This window comes from Lacerta agilis, chromosome 4 (assembly GCF_009819535.1).
Source record: "Lacerta agilis isolate rLacAgi1 chromosome 4, rLacAgi1.pri, whole genome shotgun sequence".
Taxonomy (NCBI): domain Eukaryota; kingdom Metazoa; phylum Chordata; class Lepidosauria; order Squamata; family Lacertidae; genus Lacerta; species Lacerta agilis.
Genome location: NC_046315.1, coordinates 6,296,069 through 6,322,448, shown reverse-complemented (window position 1 = coordinate 6,322,448; position 26,380 = coordinate 6,296,069). Strand labels below are relative to the sequence as shown.

The 26,380-nt window shown below is 48.3% G+C and overlaps 2 protein-coding genes across 4 annotated transcripts in view; one reads left to right on the top strand and one right to left on the bottom strand.

Moving 5' to 3' along the window:
- The window catches only part of LOC117045139, a 415,311-nt gene that overhangs the window by 14,526 nt on the left and 374,405 nt on the right, over window positions 1-26,380 (bottom strand). The window lies entirely within an intron of this gene.
- The window catches only part of PLEKHB1 (pleckstrin homology domain containing B1), a 32,185-nt gene continuing 16,552 nt past the window's right edge, over window positions 10,748-26,380 (top strand). For 2 of the 3 annotated variants that reach the window (XM_033145950.1, XM_033145953.1), the window contains exons 1-3: window positions 10,748-10,828; window positions 13,634-13,714; window positions 18,857-19,009. In XM_033145950.1, coding sequence (XP_033001841.1) covers window positions 13,678-13,714; window positions 18,857-19,009 — 190 coding nt within the window. In that variant the 5' untranslated portion in view covers window positions 10,748-10,828; window positions 13,634-13,677. The remainder of the gene's footprint in view (window positions 10,829-13,633; window positions 13,715-18,856; window positions 19,010-26,380) is intronic. The other variant, XM_033145951.1, reaches the window with a different exon arrangement.

Genomic DNA, 26,380 nt, shown 5'->3' with positions numbered 1-26,380 from the left:
CTGCCGCGCAAGGAATCACCAACAGCGACAGGAAGAAGGCTGTTTTTCTGAGTTGCTGCGGTGCCGAAGTTTTCGAGTTGGCCCGAGGGTTGGTGGCTCCTCTCACGCTAGAAACAGCGACGCTGGCGCAGATAACAGACCAACTTACGAGGCACCTGGCCCCAGCAGCAACTAAGACAACACGCCGCATAGAGTTCCATAATAGGAGGCAGAAGGATGGCGAATCGGTCTCCATGTTCCTTGCTGAGCTGAAGGTCCTGGCGAGGCAATGTCAGTTCGTGGCTCTTGAGGAGGCGCTGCTTGACCAGTTCATTGGCGGCCTGAGCAGTAGTAAGGCCCGCCGTCGAATCGCTGCAAAGGAAGAGGTGGATCTAGCAACGGCAGTGCGCGAGGCCTTAGCCACGGAGACCGCAGAGGGGGAAAAGCAGAAAACCCCACAACGAAGCACCAGGCCGGCAGCAGAAACAGCCCACGCTATGTGCAGCCAGGAGTCCAGCCCGTCCCAGAGTCCATCCCGCGCCGTTGGATCCCTGGGGGCTGGTTCATCGGGAACGAAGGGAAGAAAACTAGAATGCCCCGGTTGTGGGGGTGCGCACGAACGTCGGAAGTGCCGGTTCCGGAATGCCACGTGCCGCATTTGCGGAAAAATGGGCCACATTGCTCGGGTATGCAGGTCGGCTACCGGGGGAACATCAGGATCCCCGCGATCGTCCCGGCGACAGGAAAACTCATCGGCACACGTTGTGGACGACTGCAACTACCTCACCGAGATTGAGGGCAAGACTGTTCAGTTTCCTGCTCAGGGGAAGGCATCAATCCAGGTCAGCATTGAGGGCCACCCTTGCCAGATGGAGGTAGATTCTGGGTCAGGATTCACAATTGTCTCCGACAAAACAGCGAGGTCGTTTTTTTTAGGGGGTAAGCTTCCTCCATTGGAGCCATTCCCCGCCACATTACAATCGTACTCGGCCTGCCGGATACACATCCTTGGAATGTGTTCCGTCAATGTAAGTTTTAAAAACAAAAGGGCTGTGCTTAAGCTGGTGATTGCCAAGGGAAAGCGCACTAGCCTATTGGGAACAGACTGGTTTCCTGCTTTAGGGCTGGGCATATCTGGGTTGAACGCCATAACAATAGCCCCAAACACATTCGAGAAGCTTTATGAGGAGTTCACACCATTATTTGATGGCAGTCTGGGGTGCTATAAAGGGCCCCCCATTAATTTTGAGTTGGACCAAGGGGTGACTCCAGTCCGCCTTAAACCAAGACGAGTACCATTTGCCTTGCAGCCCAAGATAGAGGCAGAACTCGACAAACTAGTCCAGCAAAAGGTATTGGAACCAGTTGACTCAGCACGGTGGGAAACCCCAATAGTGACCCCGCTAAAGGCAAACGGGGAAGTGCGTATCTGCGCAGACTATAAATGCACAATAAATAAGGCAATTCGGGGAAATTCTTACCCCATTCCAGTGGTGTCGCAACTGCTAGCAAAGTTGGCGGGAGGCAAGGTATTTGCAAAAATTGATCTTGCCCAGGCGTACCAGCAGTTACCTGTAACACCACAGACCGCAGAGGCTCAGACTATCGTAACCCACAAAGGGACATTTAAGGTAAACCGATTGCAATTTGGAGTAAGTGTAGCTCCGGGAATATTCCAGGGCATTATGGAAAGGTTATTAAGGGAAGTACCGGGCACACTCGTGTATTTTGATGATGTCCTAATATCGGGGAGGAACCCCCACGAGTTGGAAAGCCGCATCAGACAGGTGCTTTACAAGTTCCAGGAAGCTGGACTCCATCTAAAAAAGGAGAAATGTATTTTTGGAGTTCCTACGGTGGATTTCCTCGGTTACACCATTGATGCTGAGGGAGTGCACCCCATGGAAAGCAAGGTTAGGGCCATCGCTAATGCACCCAAACCCAGCAACAAAACGGAACTCCAATCATTTTTGGGTCTGGTAAACTTTTACCATGCGTTTTTACCGCACAAAGCAGCGGTGGCAGAGCCCTTGCACAGGCTTCTGCAGAAGAGGTGCGTCTGGCATTGGGGAAAGCCGCAACAAAAGGCTTTCGAAACCATAAGGGGAATGTTGTCTGCTGAGAGCGTTTTGGCACATTATGACGAAACGAAGCCCCTCGTACTCGCTTGTGATGCATCGCAATATGGTTTGGGAGCCGTGCTCAGCCACAGAGAGGCGGATGGGTCAGACAGACCCATCTCATTCTATTCAAGGACTCTTACTTCCACCGAGAGGAACTACGCGCAGATTGACAGAGAGGCATTGGCTGTGGTAGCGGGGGTTAAGAAATTCTATGACTATGTGTATGGGCGATCGTTCCTAATCGAAACGGACCACAAGCCATTACTAGGCCTGTTTAACCCCAACAAACAAACTCCTCAAATCCTGTCTCCTAGAATGCTCAGGTGGTCGATCTTTTTAAATGGGTTCCAATATAAAATATGTCATGTGAAAGGGAAATTGCTCTGTCACGCAGACGCCCTCAGCCGGCTGCCACTCCAGGGAACTGGTGATTGTGATCCAGCACCAGCCGAACAGGTCACGATGTTGGAAACTCTGCCAGGCGCTCCTGTGACCGCGGAAGAAGTGGCGGCCAGGACGCGAAAGGACCCCACACTCTCCCGAGTCCTCGCCTGGGTAGGGAGGGGGTGGCCCAGTGGGGGCCAAGAAGAAAAATTCCGCCCATTCGTAATGCGGCAGCATGAGTTGTCACTTCATAAGGGGTGCATACTGTGGGGGGACAGGGTGGTCATTCCTAACCCACTGAGGAATCGCATTCTAGAGACCTTGCACATGGGGCACCCGGGAATGGTCAGGATGAAATCCCTGGCGCGTTGTTATGTGTGGTGGCCAGGGATGGATAAGGAAATAGAAATGTGGGTAAACACGTGCAAAACATGCCAAGAGGTTCGACCAGAGGTTCCCGGGGCACCTATTCATTGGTGGGAACAGTCAAAGGCGCCATGGAACCGTCTTCACATAGATTTCGCGGGCCCCTTTCAAGGGAAAACATTTTTGGTTGTGGTCGACGCATACTCGAAATGGTTGGAGGTAGCCTTAGTTTCCAGTCCCACATCAGCAGCCGTTATCAAGGTTTTAAGGCGCTTGTTTGCCACGCATGGTCTGCCAGGAACAGTGGTGTCAGACAATGGGGCAGCATTCGTGTCAAATGAGTTCAGAGGGTTCCTTGCTGACAATTTCATACGAGGAGTGACCTCTGCCCCTTTTCACCCCTCCTCTAATGGTCAAGCAGAACGAATGGTGCGAACCGCAAAAGGGGCTATTTCACGTCTAATGGAGGGTGACTGGGCAGCCCGGATAGCTCGTATGCTATTCTTGCAGCACGCCACACCCTGCACAGCCACAGGGAAATCACCAGCTGAGCTGCTATTAGGCCGAAGGTTGGTGACAGTCCTGGACTTTGTGCATCCAGATAGGATGCCCTCGCGTCCTGCACGGGAGCCACCCCCACCTGAAGGGGATAGAACGAGACACTTTAATCCGGAGGATCTCGTGTGGGTGAGAAATTATGCCAGAGGTCCGATTTGGGTTCCGGGAGTCATTTCACGGGCCACCGGTCCCGTATCATATCATGTCACGTTATCACAAGGTCAGGTCTGGCGCAGGCATGTGGATCAGCTGAGACGCAGGATACCCAGCCGGAGTGATGCCGAGGAACCTAACGCCTCTGCATTAAATGGGGAGTCGCCATCCCCGAGCCAGGTAGAGACACCTGCACTGGTTAATGCCCCGCCAGGGCAGTCAGACGGTGCACTACCCGCTGAACACACAGAGCTGGCGGAAGAAAATGAGCTGGGGGAACCTTTAGCAGGGACAGGGGTAGCCAATACACCCGAGGAGATCCCTCAGCCGCCAATTCCTCAGGTCACAACACCAGAGGTGAGACGATCGGGTAGAGATCGCAGGAAGCCACAGTTCCTGAAAGACTACGTGTGTCATTCCCGCTAAGCGTGGGGGGGTGTTGTGTATTAAGTAATAACGCAGTCTAGATATTAGCATAATGTATTGTGTTGTATTACAGTCTTTATTTGAATGTACTAGTTACAGCGGGAACGGCAACCATTTGCTGAGGCAGGGAGCAGAATTTGGATCCTCTGTTGGATTGGTTCCCACAGGAGGGAAGCCGTGCCATTGGCTCCCGCCAAAATGTATCTCTCTCCACTAGATAACTGTGTCTATATAAACCCCAGTTTTCCCCATTCCCTTGAGTTCTTCCAGCACCTGAAATAAAGAAATGTTGTACCTACTTCTTGCCTCCAGTCTTTGAAGACACCACAACAGACACTTAGGGACTCATTGTTAAAACTGTGTTTATGGAACACAATCTTACTTGGCTATGAGGAATTGCAGAAGAAGAAGAGGAAGAAGAAGAAGAAGAAGAAGAAGAAGAAGAAGAAGAAGAAGAAGAAGAAGAGGAATGTTTATGAGCACCTCTTGGGCTGTTTTGGCCACCCCTGTTCTAACACATAGGCTCTAACACAAGCTGTTCTAACACATAGGCTCTAACACAAGCAGCCGTGTTTGCAATCTCTGGTCATGCACAACCAATGCTTTAGAGAGAAAATGTACAAGACAATAGGGGAATACCTGTGTTTATTTGATTTATTAGATTTATATTTGTTGTTGTTGTTCAGTCATTCAGTCGTGTCCGACTCTTCATGACCCCATGGACCAGAGCACGCCAGGCACCCCTATCCTCCACTGCCTCCCGCAGTTTGGCCAAACTCATGCCAGTCGCCTTGAGAACCCTGTCCAACCATCTCATCCTCTGTCGTCCCCTTCTCCTTGTGCCCTCCATCTTTCCCAACCATAGCTTTAACTATACGGACCTTTGTTGGCAAGGTGATTTCTCTGCTTTTTAAGATCCTGTCTAGGTTTGTCATTGCTTTTCTCCCAAGAAGCAGGCGTCTTCTAATTTCGTGACTGCTGTCACCATCTGCAGTGATGGAAAGTGAAATCTCTCACTGCCTCCATTTCTTCCCCTTCTATTTGCCAGGAGGTGATGGGACCAGTGGCAGCAAATAATTAAACGATCTTAGGAGAGTCGTTCACCAGTTTGGTTTGATTTTTAGGCAGCAGTGCAGCCCCTCCAAAGTGAGGCGCAGGTGTTTGGAGGGCCTGTTTATTTTTAGTCCTTTTAAATAGGGGAAATAATAATAATAACAAAACAGTTCCTGGAACTGGTCTTTCTTTGCTTCACCTCTGACCAGTCCTCTGCATTGTGAAAGATGCTCAGACAAGGCTATATCCCATCACTGAAGAAACATTCCTCTTTAGGGAGCATTGCACATGACTTCCATTGCTGAGCCGTCTGAGAATCCACCGCCAGTAAAACGAAGCAAGTTCTTTATGTTTAACTGTTGGACTTCAACACTAACTTTGTTGGACTGGTCATGTTGTGCGGATGCCCGATTATCATCTTCCAAAGCAACTGCTCTATTCCGAACTGAAAGATGGAAAGCGTAATGCTGGTGGTCAACAAAAGAGGTTTAAAGACTCTCTTGAGGCAAACCTAAAAAAAATGTAGCATAAACACCGACAACTGGGAAACACTGGCCTGCGAGCGCTCCAGTTGGAGAACATCCTCTACCAAAGGTGTCATGGGCTTTGAATTACAGGTAGGTAGCCGTGTTGGTCTGCCATAGTCAAAACAAAATAAAATAAAAAATTCCTTCCAGTAGCACTTTAGAGACCAACTAAGTTTGTTCTTGGTATGAGCTTTCGTGTGCATGCACACTTCTTCAGATACACTGAAACGGAAGTCACCAGACCCTTAAATATAGTGAGGGAGTGGGGAGGGGTATTACTCAGAAGGGTGGTGGGAATGGCTGCAATTGGTCTTTCGGGGAAAGGCAAGGGGTGAGATGGCTAAAGATAGCTTTGTCATGTATAATGAGATAAGAATCCAATGTCTTCGTTCAGACCAGGTTTCTCCATGGTTTTAAGTTTGGTGATTGGTTGCAATTCAGCCACTTCTCTTTCCAGTCTATTTTGTCTTTGAAGACACTCGAACTCAGGACGCAAAGGAGAAACGTGCTAAGAGGAAGGCTCGCTTGGCAAACCTTCACCGTGATCAAATCCCGCCCGGAAACCTATGTCCCCACTGTGGAAGGACGTGTGGATCCAGAATTGGCCTCCCTGTGTGGTATACCTCACCTGAAGAGGACTCTGACTCCTGGTCCCTGACACCAGGTTCCTGGGATGAGCTTCTTGCACCTCTCCGCTGTTATTTCTCAATCTCTTGCTGCTCTGAGCAGGTGGCTGGTATCATTGGTCCGATCCTGATGGACAAGAAGGACCCAAAGGTGTAGAAATCTCACTGCTGGCCTGAAGTTCCAATGCTTACAGCATTAGGATGAATAACTCTCAGGCTGTCTGCTGAGCATGACAGTGAGGTATGACGGAGCATAAACTGAGCTGACAAGGTGGGAACTAAAAATAGCTGCAATGAATAGCTGGGCCAGACATATTGTCAAGAACATGGAGTCATTGTAGTGTAGAATTGTAGAGCTGGAAGGGATCCCGAGGGTCATTTAGTCCAACCCCCTGCAATGCGGGAATCTCAGCTAAGGCATCCAAGACAGATGGCCATCCAACCTCTGCTTAGAAACTGCCAAGGAAGGAGTTTGTCCCACTGCAAACAGCTCTTACCATCAGAAAAGTCTTCCTGATGTTGAGTCGGAATCTCCTTTCTTGTAACTTGAAGCCATGGGTTCGAGTCCTACCTTCCACATTGGGAGAAAACAAGCTTGCTCCCTCCCCCATGTGACAGCCCTTGAGATACTTGAAGATGGCTATTACTGTATTGTTCGCTCCATAAGACACACTTTTTTCCTCCTGAAAATTAAGGGGAAATATCTGTGCATCTTATGGAGCGAATGGCCGAATTGCCGAGGGGCCAAAAGCAGATAGTGCTTTTTTTCTTACAAAGAGAAAAGGGGGTGTTGAAAGGACCCTGCTCAGCAGCTGATCAGCAAGAGATCGGGAGAGAGATAAGAGTCCCGGCTCCCTTTCGGCTGCCCCCTTGCCCAGGCCTCCATTGTTGAATGTGCTACAGAGGGAGGTTGTTTGTTTCCCCAGCGACATGTGACTGGCTGATTAGATTATCTTTCTAGAAACTGTAGAAATGGCTCTCTTTCCTTCAGAAGCTGCAGAAATGTGAGTTGAACGCCATAAAAATGGGCCTTATAAAAAAAACCAGGGCTTTTCCCTTTGCAAAAAAAGCTGCAAAACTTTTAGCTCATCCTCAAAAAAAAACCAGGGCTTTTCCCTTTGCAAAAAAAGCTGCAAAACTTTTAGCTGATCCTCAAAAAAACAAAAACAAAAAAATAGGGCTTTTAAAGGAGGAAAACCAGAAAAATATTTTTCCCTTGTTTCTTCCTCTAAAACGAGTTGCGCCCTATGGAGTGAAAAATACGGTATATCTCCTCTCAGTCTCCTCTTTTCCAGAGTAGTGTAGCAGCCACAAGAGAGGGCAGGATGGACAAACAGACACACACACACACACACACCCTGTCAGCTGGTCATCGTGGACCTCCTTCCCAATTCCTAATATGTCCGCCTTGCCTGTAGCTAATTGGTAGGACGGTGAACGAATGCCATCCGTGCTCAGAGGTAATTTCCCCCAGTTGTTATCGGCAGCAAAACTCCAATGGAAACAATTCCACACCCGGTTTCTCAAGCAGCTGGGTGCAATGGTGCTCTTGAACATTCCTCTTCCCACCTGCCCCTGTGCTCCTTGTAAAATGAGCCTTTTTTCATATCCTCCTTGTAAAATGAGCCTTGATATCAACAAGCTCGTTTTCTTCAAGATGTCAGAACCGTTTGGGTTCAGGGTGCAGCTCTGGGGGAGAGCCCAGATTCCCCAGAGTCTCATTCATGCGCATGGTAAATAAGCAGATGGCGTCAGTGTCTGTCCGTGGGAAGGCATGAGCAACACTGTAGTAAACTCTCCCTGTTCAATCTTTGCTCTTGAACGAAGGGGGGGATCTGTTTTCTTTCCACATCCTGGAGGGAGAAACAGGCCAATCTCTTGGCTGGGTAAGGAACTGGCCAGGTAACCACTGGTTATCAATCTGTTTCGGGGCACAATTCAAAGTGCTAGTTAGGTCCAGACCAGGGGAAGGCAACCTAAGGCCCGTGGGCTGGATGCAGCCCAATCGCCTTCTCAATCCAGCCCACAGACGGTCTGGGAATCAGCGTGTTTTTACATGAGTAGAATATGTCCTTTTATTTAAAATGCATCTCTGGGTAATTTGTGGCGCCTGCCTGGTGTTTTTATATGAATAGAATGTGTGCTTTTGTTTAAAATGCATCTCTGGGTTATTTGTGGGGCATAGGAATTTGTTCATTTCCCCCCAAAAAATATTGTCTGACCCACAACATGGTCTGAGGGACGGTGGACCGGCCCATGGCTGAAAAAGGTTGCTGGCCCCTGGTCCAGATTATCCAAAAGACCATAGTTTCTCATAGGAATTTGCCCAGGCTGTGAGGTCTTCATGGAAGGGGCTTCTTTCAGTCCCACCACCCTCACAGGGACGCAGGACAGGGCCTTCTGGGTGGTGGCTGCTCCCAGACAACTTTGGAACTCCTTCCCTAGAGAAGCCAGACCTGCTCCCTCCTTGTTGTCCTTCCACCAGCAGGTGGAGACTCTCTTATCCCGAAAGGCCTTTGGGAACTGGCTCCCCCACCCACCCCTTTTTTTAAGGAAAGGGCTTTTAATAGTGCAGTTCTGTTTTCATTACCTATATTTCAATAGGCTGGTTTAAAAAAAAAATTAATAAAATTTTAATTCCATTAGAGTTCAATTACTTTTAAATGATTGTTTTTAGCGAGCCGGGGTGAGCAGTGGTGAAAACAACTTGGGGTGCCTCCTCCCGAGTAGATGCATGCCTGGCACACGCCTGGTTGTCGTGGCCGCCAAGGCAGAGGAAGGATGCCTTTGTCCGCTTCATCCGGTCACCGGTTTTTCCTGTTTTGCCAAAGCCTTACGTAAGGAGGGACACAAGAGTGTGGGCCTCTGTGGCCTTCTGTTTTGGCACGGCCAGTGCCTCTTGTCCTTTCTCTAAGCCAAAGGGCGGTGTGGAGGGGGGGGCGCAAGTCACCGGAGCATCATTTCAGCAGCCGATGTGCCGAAGTGCCACTAAAAATAGAGCAAGATGAGAAACACGCTGCGGGGAACAGATGGGAGCATCGCTGCTGCACACACTTCCAGCTGCCGTAATTACACCTGCCCAGGCTGCATATGCAACATAATAATAATAATAATAATAACAATAATAATAATAATAATAATATTTATTATTTGTACCCCGCCCATCTGGCTGGATTTCCCCAGCCACTCTGGGCGGCTTCCAACAGAAATCAAATACAAAAATATCAAACATTAAAAACTTCCCTAAAAAGGGCTGCCTTCAGGTTTTTTCTGAATGTCAGGTAGTTGTTTATTTCCCTGACCTGTGATGGGAGGGCGTTCCACAGGGCGGGCGCCACTACCGAGAAGGCCCTCTGCCTGGTTCCCTGTAGTTTTGCTTCTCGCAGTGAGGGAACCAACAGAAGGCCCTCGGCGCTGGATCTCAGTGTCCGGGCTGAATGATGGGGGTGGAGACGCTCCTTCAGGTATACAGGACCGAGGCCGTTTAGGGCTTTAAAGGTCAGCACCAACACTTTGAATTGTGCTCGGAAACGTACTGGGAGCCAATGCAGATCTCTCAGGACCGGTGTTATGTGGTCCCGGCGGCCACTCCCAGTCACCAGTCTAGCTGCCGCATTTTGGATTAATTGCAGTTTCCGGGTCACCTTCAAAGGTAGCCCCACATAGAGCGCATTGCAGTAGTCCAAGCGGGAGATAACCAGAGCATGCACCACTTTGGTGAGAAAGTGCATCTCCTCCCCATAAAGAATTCTGGGAACCGTAGTTTACCCCCCTCAGAGAACTACAATTCCCAGCACTTAAAAAAACCCACTATAGTTTCCAGGATTCTCTATGGGGATGGGGTGTGTGTGTGTGTGGGGGGGTCTCCTTTAAATGTACTGTATGGTGTGGACACAGCTTGCGGCTCTTTTCCTATCCAAAGCCTGCTACAGACAGCTAAAGAACAAAGTCCCACTTGGACTGGAAGCCTGGAATGCCCAGTGCTTTTTTCGGGGGGGGGGGGGGGACAGGGACGACGACACATACCCCTAAACATTTTGTGAATCTTTGCACTTTTCTCCATTTATTGTGTTTATTCCCCCCATATTTGAACTATAAAATTGTGATTTTCTTGAGTCAAGATGAGAGTACCCCTAAACATATTTAAAGAAAAAAAGCACCGGGAATTTGCAGAGGGAGGGACACCGACGGAGGGAGATTTAGCTCTCCAATTTTCTGTTTTCTCCAAGGCTGCAGATCCTAGATGCCCTTATACCTGGGAGTAAGCCCCATTAGAAAGCAATGGGGCTGATTTCTGAGCAGGCACCAGACAGCATTATGCTGGAAGGACATTCTTCCCCTTTGCAAAGGATGCACAACGAAACAGGGGGAGTCAGGTGAGGGGGGGCCTTTTGGGGAAATGAAGGCGAGCATCTCCTCCTCCTCTTGCATCCTGGGAGCTGGAGTCCATCCCGGGCTGCGCTGCCCAGTGCAAACTACGACTCCCAGAATTCTATGCAGAGAGAGGGGGGGAGAGGGAGAGAGGGAGGGAGGGAGAGCGAGCGCTGGCGTTGTGTTTCCATCTGCCAGAGGTTTGATGTGGCTGCCCGGCGAGTCCCGGGAAAGGTGGCAGCGCGCGCCGGGGGCTCTCTAGGTAAAAAGCAGGGTGAGGCGGGTGGGTGGGGAAGAGAGGACTTGGACCTGATGGGCTGGGCGAGGGATGGTGCAAAGGGGTGGCGCGTGGCGGAGTTTCTTTGCGCGCAAGGAAGCAGGCAAGCCCTGGGATACCTGGGCATCTCCTGCGTATCTTTGCAACCCCGGGAGAGGCGGCGCAGCTTCTTATTTGCAACGGATCCACAAGGTGGGAAGGGAGGAGAGAGAGAGAGAGAGAGAGAGAGGCGACAAGGCAGCCGCCCCGATCCCAGGCTTGGTGTGGGAAGGAGGCTAGCGGAGCTGATTCACCTTACCCAGCCCTAAAGCGGATCCAGCCCCTCCGTTCAGGAGAAATGTGAGTGATCTGGGCGGTCTAGCAAGCGGGTGTAACCGAACCCTGGTCTAGACAACGTAAGAGCGCGACGACCCGGGTTCATTTTGAGTTCTCTTACCTCTGCCGGAGGGGGAATCGCAAATATAGTTTGCGTCCAGTTTCAAGCTCCAGATTAGCGGAGCAGATTTGTGCGGGCAGAGACGGGAACGCAGAGATAAACTTTGGGGATCCTTTTCCATCAGGCTCTGGGTTTCTCCTGCCGCCACCGGGGGAAAAAAAACATATATCGTGTATCTCCTCTCTTCTCCACATTTCTCCCTCGCCTTGCAGGCTTCATCCAACCAGGTAGATCCGAGGCACGTTTACCTGGGGGGAAGCGCCAGGAAGAGTCAGATGAGGCTTGCTCTCTTATAAGCGTATACAGTATTGGGCGACAGCCTCAATGGTACTTTTCTGTAGTATTTTTGTTGCCCCGTTTGAACGAAACTCCTGGAATTTTCACCACTCGTTTTTATCTTCATGTATTTCATAGACTAAAAAACAGATTTTTTATTTTTAAAAAATTGTTTAATTTAGGATTCCATGTGCTCCTATGATTCTGCAGACCCGAATCTTTCTTCTCCCGTTTCTGCTCTGGGCCACCCCACCCCATTGATTGATTGATTGCATTTATATCCCCTCTGATTGGCTACAAGGAACTCCAGGTGGCCTACATGGTTCTCCCCCCCCCTCATTATTATTATTTTAAATATATATTTTATTGAAAGATTTCCCATAAGTAACAGGAGTACATTCAGTGGAGTCTTTCGTGAAGGTCAATTACAGTCAATTTGAGGCATTTTTTGTCGTAAGCAATGTGGGGTGGAGGGGGGCCGAGAAGGGGGGGGGAGAGAGGGAAGGGGAAGGAGGGATGTGGTGAGAGAAGGCAGTGGCTGGGTCCATGCTCACCCAGTGAAAGGTTCATGGCTGAGTGGGAGGATTCGAACCCTTATCTCTCCCAGGTCCAAATCCAACACTAACCATTATACCACATTTCCCCCAACCCCCTTGCCTGGCCACTTTGTGGTGCCATGCTTAGATTCCCCCCCCACACACACACTTTTCTGATCCAATTTCTGTACTCCTGCCAAGTTCTCTGCTCTGTGCGTCTGTGCAAATTAGCGAAATCATATGCTTTCAAGCGGTGTGGGTTTGTTTACTTGGCAGAGCCCCTCCGCTGAGTGGGTGGGTGTTTATACTCTCTCTCTCTCCCCCCCCCCCTGGTTTTCATGGTGAGCCTGACTGCACAGCGAAGGGGTGTTTTTGCAACAGCTCAGCAGCAGCAGCAGAAAGGAGCCGGGGACTTTTAGGAAGCAGTTTAAAGCAGCCTTCTCCACAACCCAGGCTCTTCCAGGTGTTTCAGAATACAACTCCCACCAGCCCCACTGTTGTTTAGTCATTTAGTCGTGTCCGACTCTTCATGACCCCTTGGACCAGAGCACGCCAGGCACTCCTGTCTTCCACTGCCTCCCGCAGTTTGATCAGACTCATGCCAGTCGCTTCGAGAACACTGTCCAACCATCTCATCCTCTGTCGTCCCCTTCTCCTTGTGCCCTCCATCTTTCCCAACATCAGGGTCTTTTCCAGGGAGTCTTCTCTTCTCATGAGGTGGCCAAAGTACTGGAGCCTCAACTTCAGGATCTGTCCTTCTAGTGAGCACTCAGGGCTGATTTCTTTAAGGATGGATAGGTTTGATCTTCTTGCAGTCCATGGGACTCTCACGAGTCTCCTCCAGTACCATAATTCAAAAGCATCAATTCTTCGGCGATCAGCCTTCTTGATGGTCCAGCTCTCACTTCCATACATCACTACTGGGAAAACCAGAGCTTTAACCATAAGGACCTTTGTCGGCAAGGTGATGTCTCTGCTTTTTAAGATGCTGTCTAGGTTTGTCATTTCTTTTCTCTCAACCATAACATGCTGTAAATACATCACTACTGGGAAAACCATAGCTTTAACTATACGGACCTTTGTCCCACTAGGGGTGGAATTATGGGAATTGTAGTCCAGAACAGCTGGAGGGCCCCAGGTTGGGGAAGGCTGCTTGGAAGCAACGCCCTGCTCCAGGTATGTTCTAGAGATAGCTTCGGTTAAACATAGAAGCAAAATGCTAATCTCTAAATCCCGCACAGGGAAAAGAAACGACAGCCTCCCTCTTCCCTCCTCCCCACCCTTTTGTAATTTACATAACAGAGATAATTCGAGAGGAGCATTAAAAAAAAGATCTGGTTAGCTGCACACTCAGTGCCTTTATTTAGAAGTCCAGTGACCCCAATTGCCGCTCTCCTCCCTCCTCTCCACCCCACGGTTGGAAAATTCCCACTAGCAGAAAAACAAGTTGTTTTCTCGGAGAGCTGGCTGAGGTGCGAAGGTGATCTGATGTTACATCCTGGTGGTTCTTAATTCCTAACTCCCGCCTTTCCTTTTCTTAAATTCTTCTCCTGCCGGTATAGATCAGCCTGGAGATCTCTGCAGAAATGGCCCTGTTGAAATGCGGCTGGCTCTGGAGACAGAGTAAGTCTTCGCCTGGGAATTTACAACGTGGGGTGGAATATAAGAGTCTCTTTCTTCTTCTGAGAGAGGCGGGGGCGGTTCTGGGACTGCTGCTTTTGCTGTCTTCATGATGGGGTGCTTGAGAGACCAGTTATGTCTTGGGATTCCTTGCACATTTCGGACCCCGAGCCCCGAAACAGCACAGCCCATTTGTGTCTGCTTGGGAGCAAGGACTTACTCCCAAGGGCGTGGGTGGCGCTGTGGGTTAAACCACAGAGCCTGGGGCTTGCCGATCAGAATGTCGGCGGTTCGAATCCCCACAACGGGGTGAGCTCCCGTTGCTCGGTCCCTGCTCCTGCCAGCCTAGCAGTTCGAAAGCACGTCAAAGTGCAAGTAGATAAATAGGTACCACTCAGGCGGGAAGGTAAACGGCGTTTCCTGGTTCGCCAGAAGCGGCTTAGTCATGCTGGCCACATGACCCGGAAGCTGTACGCCGGCTCCCTCGGCCAGTAACATGAGATGAGCACCGCAACCCCAGAGTCGTCTGCGACTGGACCTAATGGTCAGGGGTCCCTTTACCGTTTAAGCTTGCAAAGGATTGGGTGTTTGCTCTTGTTGGGGGCCACACTCTTTGTAAAAAAAACGGCTAGAGATGGACAAAGCTGTCTTTGCTTCCCAGACACATCTGGCTGACTACTGTCGAAAATGGGAAGGTGAACTAGATACGTTCGGATCCAGAAAGGCTCTTTTCATACTCTTATTGTGTTTTTAATATTCTGTTGGGAGCTGCCCAGGGTAACTGGGGAAACCCAGCCAGATGGGTGGGGTATAAATTATTATTATTATTATTATTATTATTATTATTATTATTATTATTCCGCCCTATACCTGGAGGTCTCAGGGCATTTCACAGAAAATATCACAACATACACAATCAGAATAAAACCCCCGCTACCAGGACCAGTGGTCAGGGATGATGGGAAGTGTAGTTCAAGAAAAAGCTAGAGACCCAAGTCTGGGAAACACTGATCTGGAGTATCACCTGGGTTGTTGGATGTGCACAGGTGTGTGGGGTGCATTTTGAGGGCTGCAAGTTCTCCACCCATTAGCTTAAAAGCTTAAATTAAAAATGCAGTGAAATGGCTTCATTCAAATTCAGTAAAACAGAATACAGCACAGAGCAACACATAGTGCGACAATAGCAGTTCCAAGGCAGCTGAGGTAACCCAGCCACAACGTGTTGATTAAAATCGGAGAAAATAAAATAGGTTTTTTAAACCACCTGCCTATATTATACAAAGCAGTTGCCAGGCCAATATCCTTTTACATGGTCTTCAAATACTGGCAGCCCATATCGATTCTCCACAGGAAGTTTTGTGAGGTTGCTGGGAGAGCTTCCTCCCTTATGTATGAAAAGAAGGGAGACCAGGTTTCATCGGAGGCATTTTCCTTTTATCACCGTGTCTACTTAGGAGCAAGCCCTGTTGCATTCAGCGGGGCTTCCTCCCAAGTAAAGGGGGTCAGGATCGTAACCTTCTTTGTTTGTTCTGCTTCCATCCTGCTTCTCTACCCAGGTGGTTTGCCACTTTTAAGTCCAAAGGAAACCAATAAGAAGCTACAGTAGGCAAAATAATAATGATTTTGATGCCCCTGATGTTGCAAGACCCCATGATCTCCAGCTAGCAGCCGGAGATGATGACAGTTGTATTCCATTTTGGCCACCAGAAGCGAAGGTCTCCCCCTTTCCCTCGCCCGGCCTCCTCCTCTCCTCCTGTTTACTTGGAAGCAAGGCCCGTTGCTTTCGACAGAGGGTGGGCTGAGGACCGTAGCCTAGGCAACATTTTGTTCCAAACTGCTCTGCTCGAGGCGATCATCCACCTGAATAACTGCTGAAGCCACCGAGGCAGAAGAAACCTCTCCTCGTTCTCTGCGCGGCCGTCCGTCCCCTTGAAGCTGGACCATCTGTTCCCACTCGCTGTCTCCAGAGAGATGCACAAGTGAGAGCAAACACACAGGGACCCCCCCTCCTCCGGGCAGCTCGTCCTCCAGAACCTTCCTCCTCGGGGTTCCTTGCTCAACGCCTGCTCTTCTCTAATGCAGAGGTACACCGGTGGCGCTGTGGTCTAAACCACTGAGCCTCTTGGGCTTGCCGATCAGAAGGTCAGCGGTTCGAATCCCAGCAACGGGGTGAGCTCCCGTTGCTCGGTCCCAGCTCCTGCCAACCCAGCAGTTCGAAAGCACGCCAGTGCAAGTAGATTATTATTATTATTATTATTATTATTATTATTATTATTATTCCATCCTATACCCAGAGGTCTCAGGGAGGTTCAGAGAATAAAATCAAAATATAAAACCACAAAATACATAATCAAAGTAAAAACAATAAACCCCACCCCACCCCCGCCGACATTCTATACAACGCATCAGTGTTGTGTATCTGCAATGTCTGCCCGTCCCTCATTACTGTGATTCACACATTTATTCTGGGATTAGGAGCTGTTCTCCCAAACGAGTCAGATCCCGTGCTCCCTTGTGGCCAAGCAAGGGCTGGATTCTCCATCCTGCTTCCTGGTCAGGCAGTGTGGAGACGTGTGTGGTTAAGAGTCGCAGAATCGTGGAATTGTTGGAAGGGACCCCGAGGGTCATCTAGTCCAACCCCCTGCAATGCAGGAATCGCAGCTGAAGCATCCATGGCAGATGGCCATCCAACCTCTGCTTAAAAACCTCCCAGGAAGGAGAGTTTACCCCCTTCCTTCGCATCTGCTCACGAGAGTAACTTTTTCTTTCCTTCTCAAAACACCATGAGAACTAGAGACATGCTTGAAATAATTTGTAATTTGCTAGGCTTTGCTGACGCACTGAATAAGGTCGTTCGTTGGTTTTCGAACAGCTTAGTTCTCGAATGTTTTGGCTCCCGAATGCTGCAAACTCGGATGTGACTGTTCTGGTTTGTGAACTATTTTTGGGCTTCCGATTGGCTGCAGGAGCTTCATGCAGCCAATCAGAAGCCGCGCTTTGGTTTCCGAACGTTTTGGAAGTTGAACGGACTCCCGGAACGGATTCCATTCGACTTCCATGGTACAACTGTATTCAGGTATTATGTTGGGGTGTTATCCAGAGTAGGAACCCTGGATAGGTGAACGAGGCAGTTGCCTTGTCTTGTAGGACATTATTAATAGATTATATGGTGCGCTGCTCTAAAATGGTGGGCTCTTTTTTCCATAAAATTAATCGTTTGAAAAAGGGACACAGAGCAACTCAAAATCACACGCATGTTGTTCAGAAGAATTGTGTACTTTACACATTCATACTGCATATTTAAAGTGCTGCGTCATGGCGTCTCCCATAGAATTCTGGGAGCTGTAGTTTGTTAATGGTGCAGAGATTATTATTATTATTATTATTATTATTATTATTATTAATACCCTGCCCATCTGGCTGGGTTTCCCCATCCACTCTGGGTGGCTCCCAACAAAATATTAACAAAATATTAAAAATACAATAGAACATCAAACATTTAAAACTTCCCTAAACAGGGCTGCCTTCAGATATCTTCTAAAGAGAATTGTTAGGAGGCTCCTGTTCCCAGGGGCGTAGCAAGGTAAATTGGTACCCGGTGCGGAAAATTTCTTGTCAAACCCCCCATTGATTTCCCCACCCCGAAAAAATGGTTTTATGTTATTTCATATTTTCTTACAAAGGAATAATAACAAGTAATAATAATAAAAAACTTTTATTTATATCCCGCCCTCCCCGGCCGAAGTCGGGCTCAGGGTGGCTAACATCAGATACATAACATTCGTATAAAATAAAATAATAATTAATTTACCTCCTCAAAACATCTCAACATCAAATTAAAGTCTAATTAGATGGCTTTCCACAGAGGTAGGGTTGGGAACAGTAAGTGCTCCACTGCAGTGTTTTTCAACCACTGTTCCGCGGCACACTAGTGTGCCGCGAGATGTTGCCTGGTGTGCCGTGGGAAAAATTTGTTTATATGATTCCTATTCAAGAGAATTACTTTATATATAGTCAATATAGGCACAGAGTCAAATTTTTTAACATTTTCTAATGGTGGTGTGCCTCGTGATTTTTTTCATGAAACAAGTGTGCCTTTGCCCAAAAAAGGTGGAAAAACACTGCTCCACTGAACTGAAATTTCAGCCTTCATGACATAGGAAAACAGCCAAGTGAACAGCTATTTTGGTGGAGGAGGGTCAAGATATTAACCAATATGCATGAAATCTCATATATAGCTATATAATCCCTAGTACACTAAGATAAGACCTTTGGAGCAGGCATAAAAAAAAAAGTTTTTATGCCCTAGTAGGGCAGTAATTGTTCCTTGATAATTTGTCACCCCCTCCATTATGGAAACTGGGGTGGTTCGCCCCCTACTCCCCCCCTTGCTACGCCCCTACCTGTTCCCCTCACAGGGCTACAATTCCCAGAGATATTTTGGAGGAGAGATGGCTTGTTAAACCACTCTGGGAATTTCACCTCTGCAAGGCTTCCTCTGCTCCCAAATTCCTTCGGTGCTTTCGTCATCCTACCTGCAGCTGCCCAGAAAAGCAAAATATTAACTGTATCTCTCTTTTTTTTTCCTTCAAAAAAGCAAGCAAAACTTTCACATTGCTCCCTGCCCCTCAGTGTACACAGCTTCTTGTGTCAAATGCTTTTAGCTGGGGACATTTGATCCTGGAGCCTCTTTTTAAATTTTTTTTAAAAAAGCAAAATAGAAATCCAGCAGACGGGGCGGAATACGAGAGGAATACGGCTGGGAAACAGAGTCAGCAAACCGTGGGGGCATCATCCACCCGCAGCATCGAGCCCCTCAGGAAGCAAGGCAGCCTTTGTCTGTGGATCGTGCCCCTGGCTTTGGCTTGCAGACAGCTCTTCCTCACTTTCTGGCTCTGGAGCTGCTCGAGGGATATGTAAATTGAGAGGCGCAATGACCTCGGAGGAAGGTCTGGCAAAAAAAAAGGCATTGCATTTGCATACTGCTCTCTCATCTCCACTTTTTTGGTCTCCATAGTCACCTTTCTCCACCCTTCCCACCCTCCCTCCCTCCCTCCCTCCCTCCCTCCCTCCCTTTCTTTCTTTCTTTCTTTCTTTCTCTCTCTCTCTCTCTCTTTTTCTTTTCTCCCTCCCCGGCCTCCGCAGGCTCCATCCTGAGACGCTGGAAAAGGAACTGGTTCGTCTTGTGGGTCGACGGCACCCTCGTCTACTACCACGACGACACCGGCCGCGACATGGACGGCCGGATCAACATCAAGTTCAACTGCAGGGACGTCCGGACGGGCCGCGAGTGCCGCGGTGAGTGTTCGCTCATCGCTTGCGAACCGCGCAATCCCGCAGGGACAGAGAGCGCTGGTGTTTTTTTGACGCCGTGATCGAAACCGCCTGGCGAGCCGCCGTTTATTTTTTCCTTAAACAAGTTGCTAGTCCTTAAGACTGCATCTGTTTGTTCGTCGCACTTTCCCCCGTCCCCACCAAAGACTCATGTCCCTCCCCCCTACTCATTTAATCCCCACTATGAGGTCGCCCGGTGAGCTTCATGGCTAAGTGAGGATTCGAACTCTGGTCCTAGTCCAGCACTCTAACCACTACACCGCACTGGGTCTTCGACTGTGAAAAGGGGCTGAAAAATAGGGCTGAACTGAATTGCTTCCCACTTGCACCAAGCCTTCATGTTGATGATTTATTATTTTATTACTTTTATTATTTAATTATTGGTTTCCCCGGCCGCCCTGGGCAGCTTCCGACAGATACAGAAACTTAATAAAACACCAGACATTAAAAACTTCCCTATACAGGGCTTCCTTCAGATGTCTTCTGAAAGTTGTAGAGATGTTTATCTCCTTGACATCTGATGAGAGGCCTTCAGACTATCAAAGAGGTATATTAGATCATAGAATCCTAGAGTTGGAAGAGACCCCAAGGGCCATCCAGTCCGACCCCCTGCCAAGCAGGAAACACCATCAAAGCATTCCTGACAGATGGCTGTCAAGCCTCCGCTTAAAGACCTCCAAAGAAGGAGACTCCACCACACTCCTTGGCAGCAAATTCCACTGTCGAACAGCTCTCACTGTCAGGAAGTGCTTCCTAATGTTTAGGTGGAATCTTCTTTCTTGCAGTTTGAATCCATTGCCCCGTGTCCGCTTCTCTGGAGCAGCAGAAAACAACCTTTCCCCCTCCTCTATATGATATCCTTTTATATATTTGAACATGGCTATCATATCACCCCTTAACCTTCTCTTCTCCAGGCTAAACATACCCAGCTCCCTAAGCCGTTCCTCATAAGGCATCGTTTCCAGGCCTTTGGCCATTTTGGTTGCCCTCTTCTGGACAACCAAATCTCATTGTATATGTTTATAGTAAGCCGGTTTGCCAATATATTTAATATTTTTCATCATCCGTTCCAAGAGAACCACATTACAAACCCTTCCCGGAGTCCTTTCTTTGAATTCCCTTTGCCTCTGGGGACCCACCTGATATTTACAAAACAGCTCTGGTTATATAAAAGAGGCCCAGGAGGCACATTCTCCGTGGCAAAACATCCTCGGGGGAAGGTGTTGCGTCGCAGCGGAGAGACGGTGGCGGGGAGGGATGCTTCACCCTTCCCCTGCCTGCTGCTTCCCCCTCCTCTTGTTACTTCGCTGGCCCACCCTGTGGGATTCCAGATGGACTTACGCACTGGGAGTAGCAGAATAAAGAGAAAAGGCTGGCACGGGAAAGTAAGCCAAACTGCCTTGTTTCGTAAGCTGCACAGCCCGAGTGAGAGACCTGCAGACCTACACATGTTGTTGGACCGTAGCTTCCATCAGCTATGCTCCCGGGGGCTGTGTGGTGTAGTGGTTAAAGAGCGATAGACTCGTAATCTGGTGAACCGGGTTCGCGTCTCCGCTCCTCCACGTGCAGCTGCTGGGTGACCTTGGGCTAGTCACACTTCTCTGAAGTCTCTCAGCCCCACTCACCTCACAGAGTGTTTGTTGTGGGGCAGGAAGGGAAAGGAGATTGTCAGCCGCTTTGAGACTCCTTTGGGTAGTGATAAAGCGGGATATCAAAATCCTAAACCCAAACTGATGGGAGCTAGGGCAGGGCCAGATTTCAGTTTGATGAGACCCTAAACTACTGAAGGTAATGGGGCCCTTTATATGTCCAGCTGTCCTTTGTCAACAACAAATTGTTTTTTGTGTTGAACATATGCTATATGCTAATTTATGGACCCCATAGGTATCTAAACCCATTCACCCATGTTGCCATTCAACCAGTCCATGCAGAATGTAGGCACCCTATATATAGAAAGGAGCAAACCAGTGATATTTTAGGGAGCAGGCTAGCAGGCGGGGCCCATGACTTACACCATAGGAGCCTACACAACACAAAACACTGTTGCTGCATGTAGCTTTTATTTTATTTGTTTTTTATCTTATATTTTGGAAATGTACATCCAGTCCCCCCCCCTTTGATTTTTTTTGGGCCCCCCCAAGAGAGTGGGGCCCTAACCTATAGCTTGTTTAGCTTCTACGTAAGTCTGGCACTGGAGCTGGGTAGAGGGTCCCATGACAACTGGGGAGCTTCAGACTAGCCCCCCGCCCTGCTTTAGAAGTTATTGTTCCAAGTTTGGGGTGGATTTTCTTGCCGCTTTTTGGTTATGGGCAGAGTGGGAAGACCCTGGCTGTGCATAGTTCAATCCTTGGGATCCCCAGGAAGGCCTGGGAGATATTCCTGTGCAACCTCTCAGTTATTTTAGGCAATGCGGAGCTAGATGGACCACAAAGGTCTGAGTCATTATCAGGCATCCTTCCCACGTTTATTTTTCAACTTGTCATTGCTGCCTAGCGGCAGGTGGTGTTTTGCCACATTGGAGGAACCCCTGGAGAGATGGAAAGGTGTGGGGAACATAGGGTTGTCTACAGCAGTGGTCCCCAAAGTTGGTTCCACAAACTTAGCCCCAGGGCCCGTCACCCTATTTAAAAAGCATCATTCAGAACAGGGGACGCGGGTGGCGCTGTGGGTTAAACCGCAGAGCCTAGGGCTTGCCGATCAGAAGGTCGGCGGTTCAAATCCCTGCGACGGAGTGAGCTCCCGTTGCTCGGTCCCTGCTCCTGCTCACCTAGCAGTTTGAAAGCATGTCTTAGTGCAAGTAGATAAATAGGTACCGCTCCAGCGGGAAGGTAAACGGCGTTTCCGTGCGCTGCTCTGGTTCACCAGAAGCGGCTTTGTCATGCTGGCCACATGACCTGGAAGCTGTACGCCGGCTCCCTCGGCCAGTAACATGAGATGAGCACCGCAACCCCAGAGTCGTCTGTGACTGGACCTAATGGGCAGGGGTCTCTTTACCTTTTAAGCTTGCAAAAGATTGTATGTTTGCTCTTGCTGGGGGCCACACTCTTTGTGAAAAAACCAGCTAGGGATGGACAAAGCTGTCTTTACTTCCCAGACACACCTGGCTGACTACTGTCGAAAATGGGAAGGTGAACTAGAAGAGTTAGGATTTGATATCCCGCTTTATCACTACCCGAAGGAGTCTCAAAGCGGCTAACATTCTCCTTTCCCTTCCTCCCCCACAACAAACACTCTGTGGGGTGAGTGGGGCTGAGAGACTTCAGAGAAGTGTGACTAGCCCAAGGTCACCCAGCAGCTGCATGTGGAGGAGCGGAGACACGAACCCGATTCACCAGATTACGAGTCTACCACTCTTAACCACTACACCACACTGGCTCTGAACTAGATACGTTCGGATCCAGAAAGGCTCTTTTCATACTCTTTTCATACTCTTATTGTGTTTTTAATATTCTGTTGATGGTGCTATGATGAAACTCAAAGCAGTACCAGTGCAGGTGGGACTTCTGGGTTCTCTTGTTTCAAATGAATAAACCAAATCCCAGTTCTTGCATGATATTCCTTGTTGCCCTTCCTAGCCAAGACTGTTTAAGGAAGCAACGTCCCTCATCACCTTGGGAAGCTGTGGATTCTCCTTCCTTGGAGGTTTTTAAGCAGAGTTTGGGTGAGGCATCTGTCATGGATGCTTTAGTTGAGAGTCCTGTCCCAGGTCCATTCCAACTGTACAGTTCTGTGATTCGGTGAATTAATTGCACATTTATTCAGAATCCCATTTGAAAAATGTTAGTTTAATCAATTCAGCTTAACTGATCCAGTTGTACCGGCTTTCCTCCCCGGGGCAGAAGCAGCAACATTCCTCCCCCCGCCCCCCCCCGCCCCCATTTCTCTTTCTGTCTGTGCTCCCTCTGTTTGCGTGTTTTTGCTCTTGCACTGCTTGGTACCACAGTGCTGAGTCACCCAGAGCATTCTTTCGCAGACAATGGATGGAAAGAAAACAGCCCAAACAGAGGGCTGGTTCATGTGGCTCCATGTCTCTCCTTTCTGAGTCTTCCAGCAGGAGAAAAAAAATTAAAAATTAAAATTGCAATGCTCTGCAGCTGCCTAAACTGCCTGCCAGTCTCCAGCTCACTCCCTGCAGGGGATTCCGGGATATTGATGCATAATGTTCAATAAACTTCAAGTGACCTGCTCATCTCATTTTTCTTCCCTGGCTACAGCCGGGGCTGAAAGGGAACGCTCTTCCAGCAAAAGTCAAATTCTTCTTCCAAAAATGTGACTTAAAAAAAAAACCTTTATTACATTTTTGAAATTTACAAAGAAAGAATAGAATGAAAAGATTGATCTTAAATTACATATTCTGAGATAAGAAAAGCAATAGTAGAAAATACATAGTAGAAATGTATAAAGATCTAAGGACAACAACGAAAAAGGAAATAATACAAAAAAAATTAATTAAAAAAGAAAAAGAAAAAACCAACAAAAAATCAAAACAAAACAGAAAAATATTTATCGAAAACAACATTATTTAAAGAGTACAAACCATAACTTAAGTATTCTGTACACCAAATCCTAAAAAGAAATTACCTTCATACTGTTTTGAGTCCCTTATAAATTTGTTGACTTCCCTCAATCTCTTTGTGGTTTCAACTCAACTATTACATTTAAATTATCTGTATTTAATTGTTCGTTTGGACAGGATGAAATTTTTTTCCTCTTCCCAAAATTTGAGAGTCTTTTTGTCCCAACACCATTCAGAATCATTTTTCATGCATGAAATTGGAATGGCTTTTAATTGGTGTATTGTTCTTGATGCCTTTACCGTGAAGCCGCTTCAAGGTATTTTATGGGAAGTGGAATAAAATCGATTCAGTACCTCATTTCTTACATTTATATCCCACCTTTCCTCCCAGGATCTCAAAGTGGCGCACATAGTTTTTTCTCCCTTCCATTCTCACAACAATTCTTTGAGGTGTTGTTGTTGTTGTTGTTCAGTCGTTCAGTCGTGTCCGACTCTTCGTGACCCCATGGACCAGAGCACGCCAGGCACGCCTATCCTTCACTGCCTCTCGCAGTTTGGCCAAACTCATGTTAGTAGCTTCGAGAACACTGTCCAACCATCTCGTCCTCTGCCGTCCCCTTCTCCTTGTGCCCTCCATCTTTCCCAACATCAGGGTCTTTTCCAGGGAGTCTTCTCTTCTCATGAGGTGGCCAAAGTACTGGAGCCTCAACTTCAGGATCTGTCCTTCTAGTGAGCACTCAGGGCCGATTTCCTTGAGAATGGATAGGTTTGATCTTCTTGCAGTCCATGGGACTCTCAAGAGTCTCCTCCAGCACCATAATTCAAAAGCATCAATTCTTCGGCGATCAGCCTTCTTTATGGTCCAGCTCTCACTTCCGTACATTACTACTGGGAAAACCATAGCTTTAACTATACGGACCTTTGTCGGCAAGGTGATGTCTCTGCTTTTTAAGATGCTGTCTAGGTTTGTCATTGCTTTCCTCCCAAGAAGCAGGCGTCTTCTAATTTCGTGACTGCTGTCACCATCTGCAGTGATCATGGAACCCAAGAAAGTGAAATCTCTCGCTGCCTCCATTTCTTCCCCTTCTATTTGTCCATGGAGTTTTCTTGGCAGGGATACTGGAGTGGGTTGCCAGTTCCTCCTTCAGGTAGGAGGTAGGTCAGGCTAAAAGAGGCTGTGACTGGCCCAGGGTCACCCAGCGAGCTTTGTTGGTTGAGTGGGGATTCGAACCCTGCTCTCTCCCACATCTTAGTCCAGCGCTCTTAACCACTACACTTCAACAAAACCACCCCACTTCCTTTCCCTTCTCCGCTTTGAGTGCCCCCATCCATTTCCACACACCCCTTATCTTTGCTTACGCCAGGGACCGGGGAATAGCAAAAAAGTCCGGCAGAAATCTCAGAGGCAGAATTTTCTCCTCCCCTCAACCCACCGTAAACTCCAAACGCAAAGAAGATTTGATTCCAAGCCCAGCTCAAGTCAGACACAGACAAGTTTGCTCCACTTCTGCGTTTTGATTCGAGGCTGGATTTCCTGCTGACGTCAAGCGGAGAATTTGGGGCAGCTGAGGCCAAGCCAGGTGTACCAGAGGGCCGTGCCCTCTGCCCTCAGTCCCAAGCACCAGGTGTGGAGTTGGTGGCGGTGATATTAAAAACGGCAGCCTTGCCTAGTGTCAAGGGTACTCTTTTCTCATCACAGATTTAAGGGCAGGGCCCCAGTAACTGAAAATAGATTGTTGCTGTTCTTTAGTCGTTTAGTCGTGTCCGACTCTTCGTGACCCCATGGACCAGAGCATGCCAGGCACTCCTGTCTTCCACTGTCTCCCGCAGTTTGGTCAGACTCATGTTGGTAGCTTCGAGAAGGTTAAGGGGTCATATGATAGCCATGTTCAAATATATAAAAGGATATCATATAGAGGAGGGGGAAAGGTTGTTTTCTGCTGCTCCAGAGAAGCAGACACGGGGCAATGGATTCAAACTGCAAGAAAGAAGATTCCACCTAAACATTAGGAAGAACTTCCTGACAGTAAGAGCTGTTGGACAGTGGAATTTGCTGCCAAGGAGTGTGGTGGAGTCTCCTTCTTTGGAGGTCTTGAAGCGGAGGCTTGATAGCCATCTGTCAGGAATGCTTTGATGGTGTTCCTGCTTGGCAGGGGGTTGGACTGGATGGCCCTTGTGGTCTCTTCCAACTCTAGGATTCTATGATTCTATGAGAACACTGCCCAACCATCTCATCCTCTGTCGTCCCCTTCTCCTTGTGCCCTCCATCTTTCCCAACATCAGGGTCTTTTCCAGGGAGTCTTCCCTTCTCATGTGGTGGCCAAAGTACTAGAGCCTCAACTTCAGGATCTGTCCTTCTAGTGAGCACTCAGGGCTGATTTCTTTAAGAATGGATAGGTTTGATCTTCTTGCAGTCCATGGGACTCTCAAGAGTCTCCTCCAGCACCATAATTCAAAAGCATCAATTCTTTGGCGATCAGCCTACTTTTTGGTCCTGCTCTCAATATGGGGGAAATAGATATGGGGGCTAATTTGCCTGGGTCTAATTAAAGCTTGTCGATTACACGCCCCGGAAGGTTTCACAGTCAGGCAGAGAATTGCAGAGACACTATTGCCAAATCTTGGAAGTTCTTTAACCTTAATAATTTAGATTGCTGATATCTAAGGGTTTGGAAAATTGCCCTTCTTGAAAATAGATTTTGTACGCTAAAAGTCTCTAAAGGGCAGAGCTCGAACGACCGCTTAGAAAAATAAAATAAGGCGTGGTTGTATTTCTTATACAAATACTAGCTGGCCCGGCCACGCGTTGCAGTGGCTTT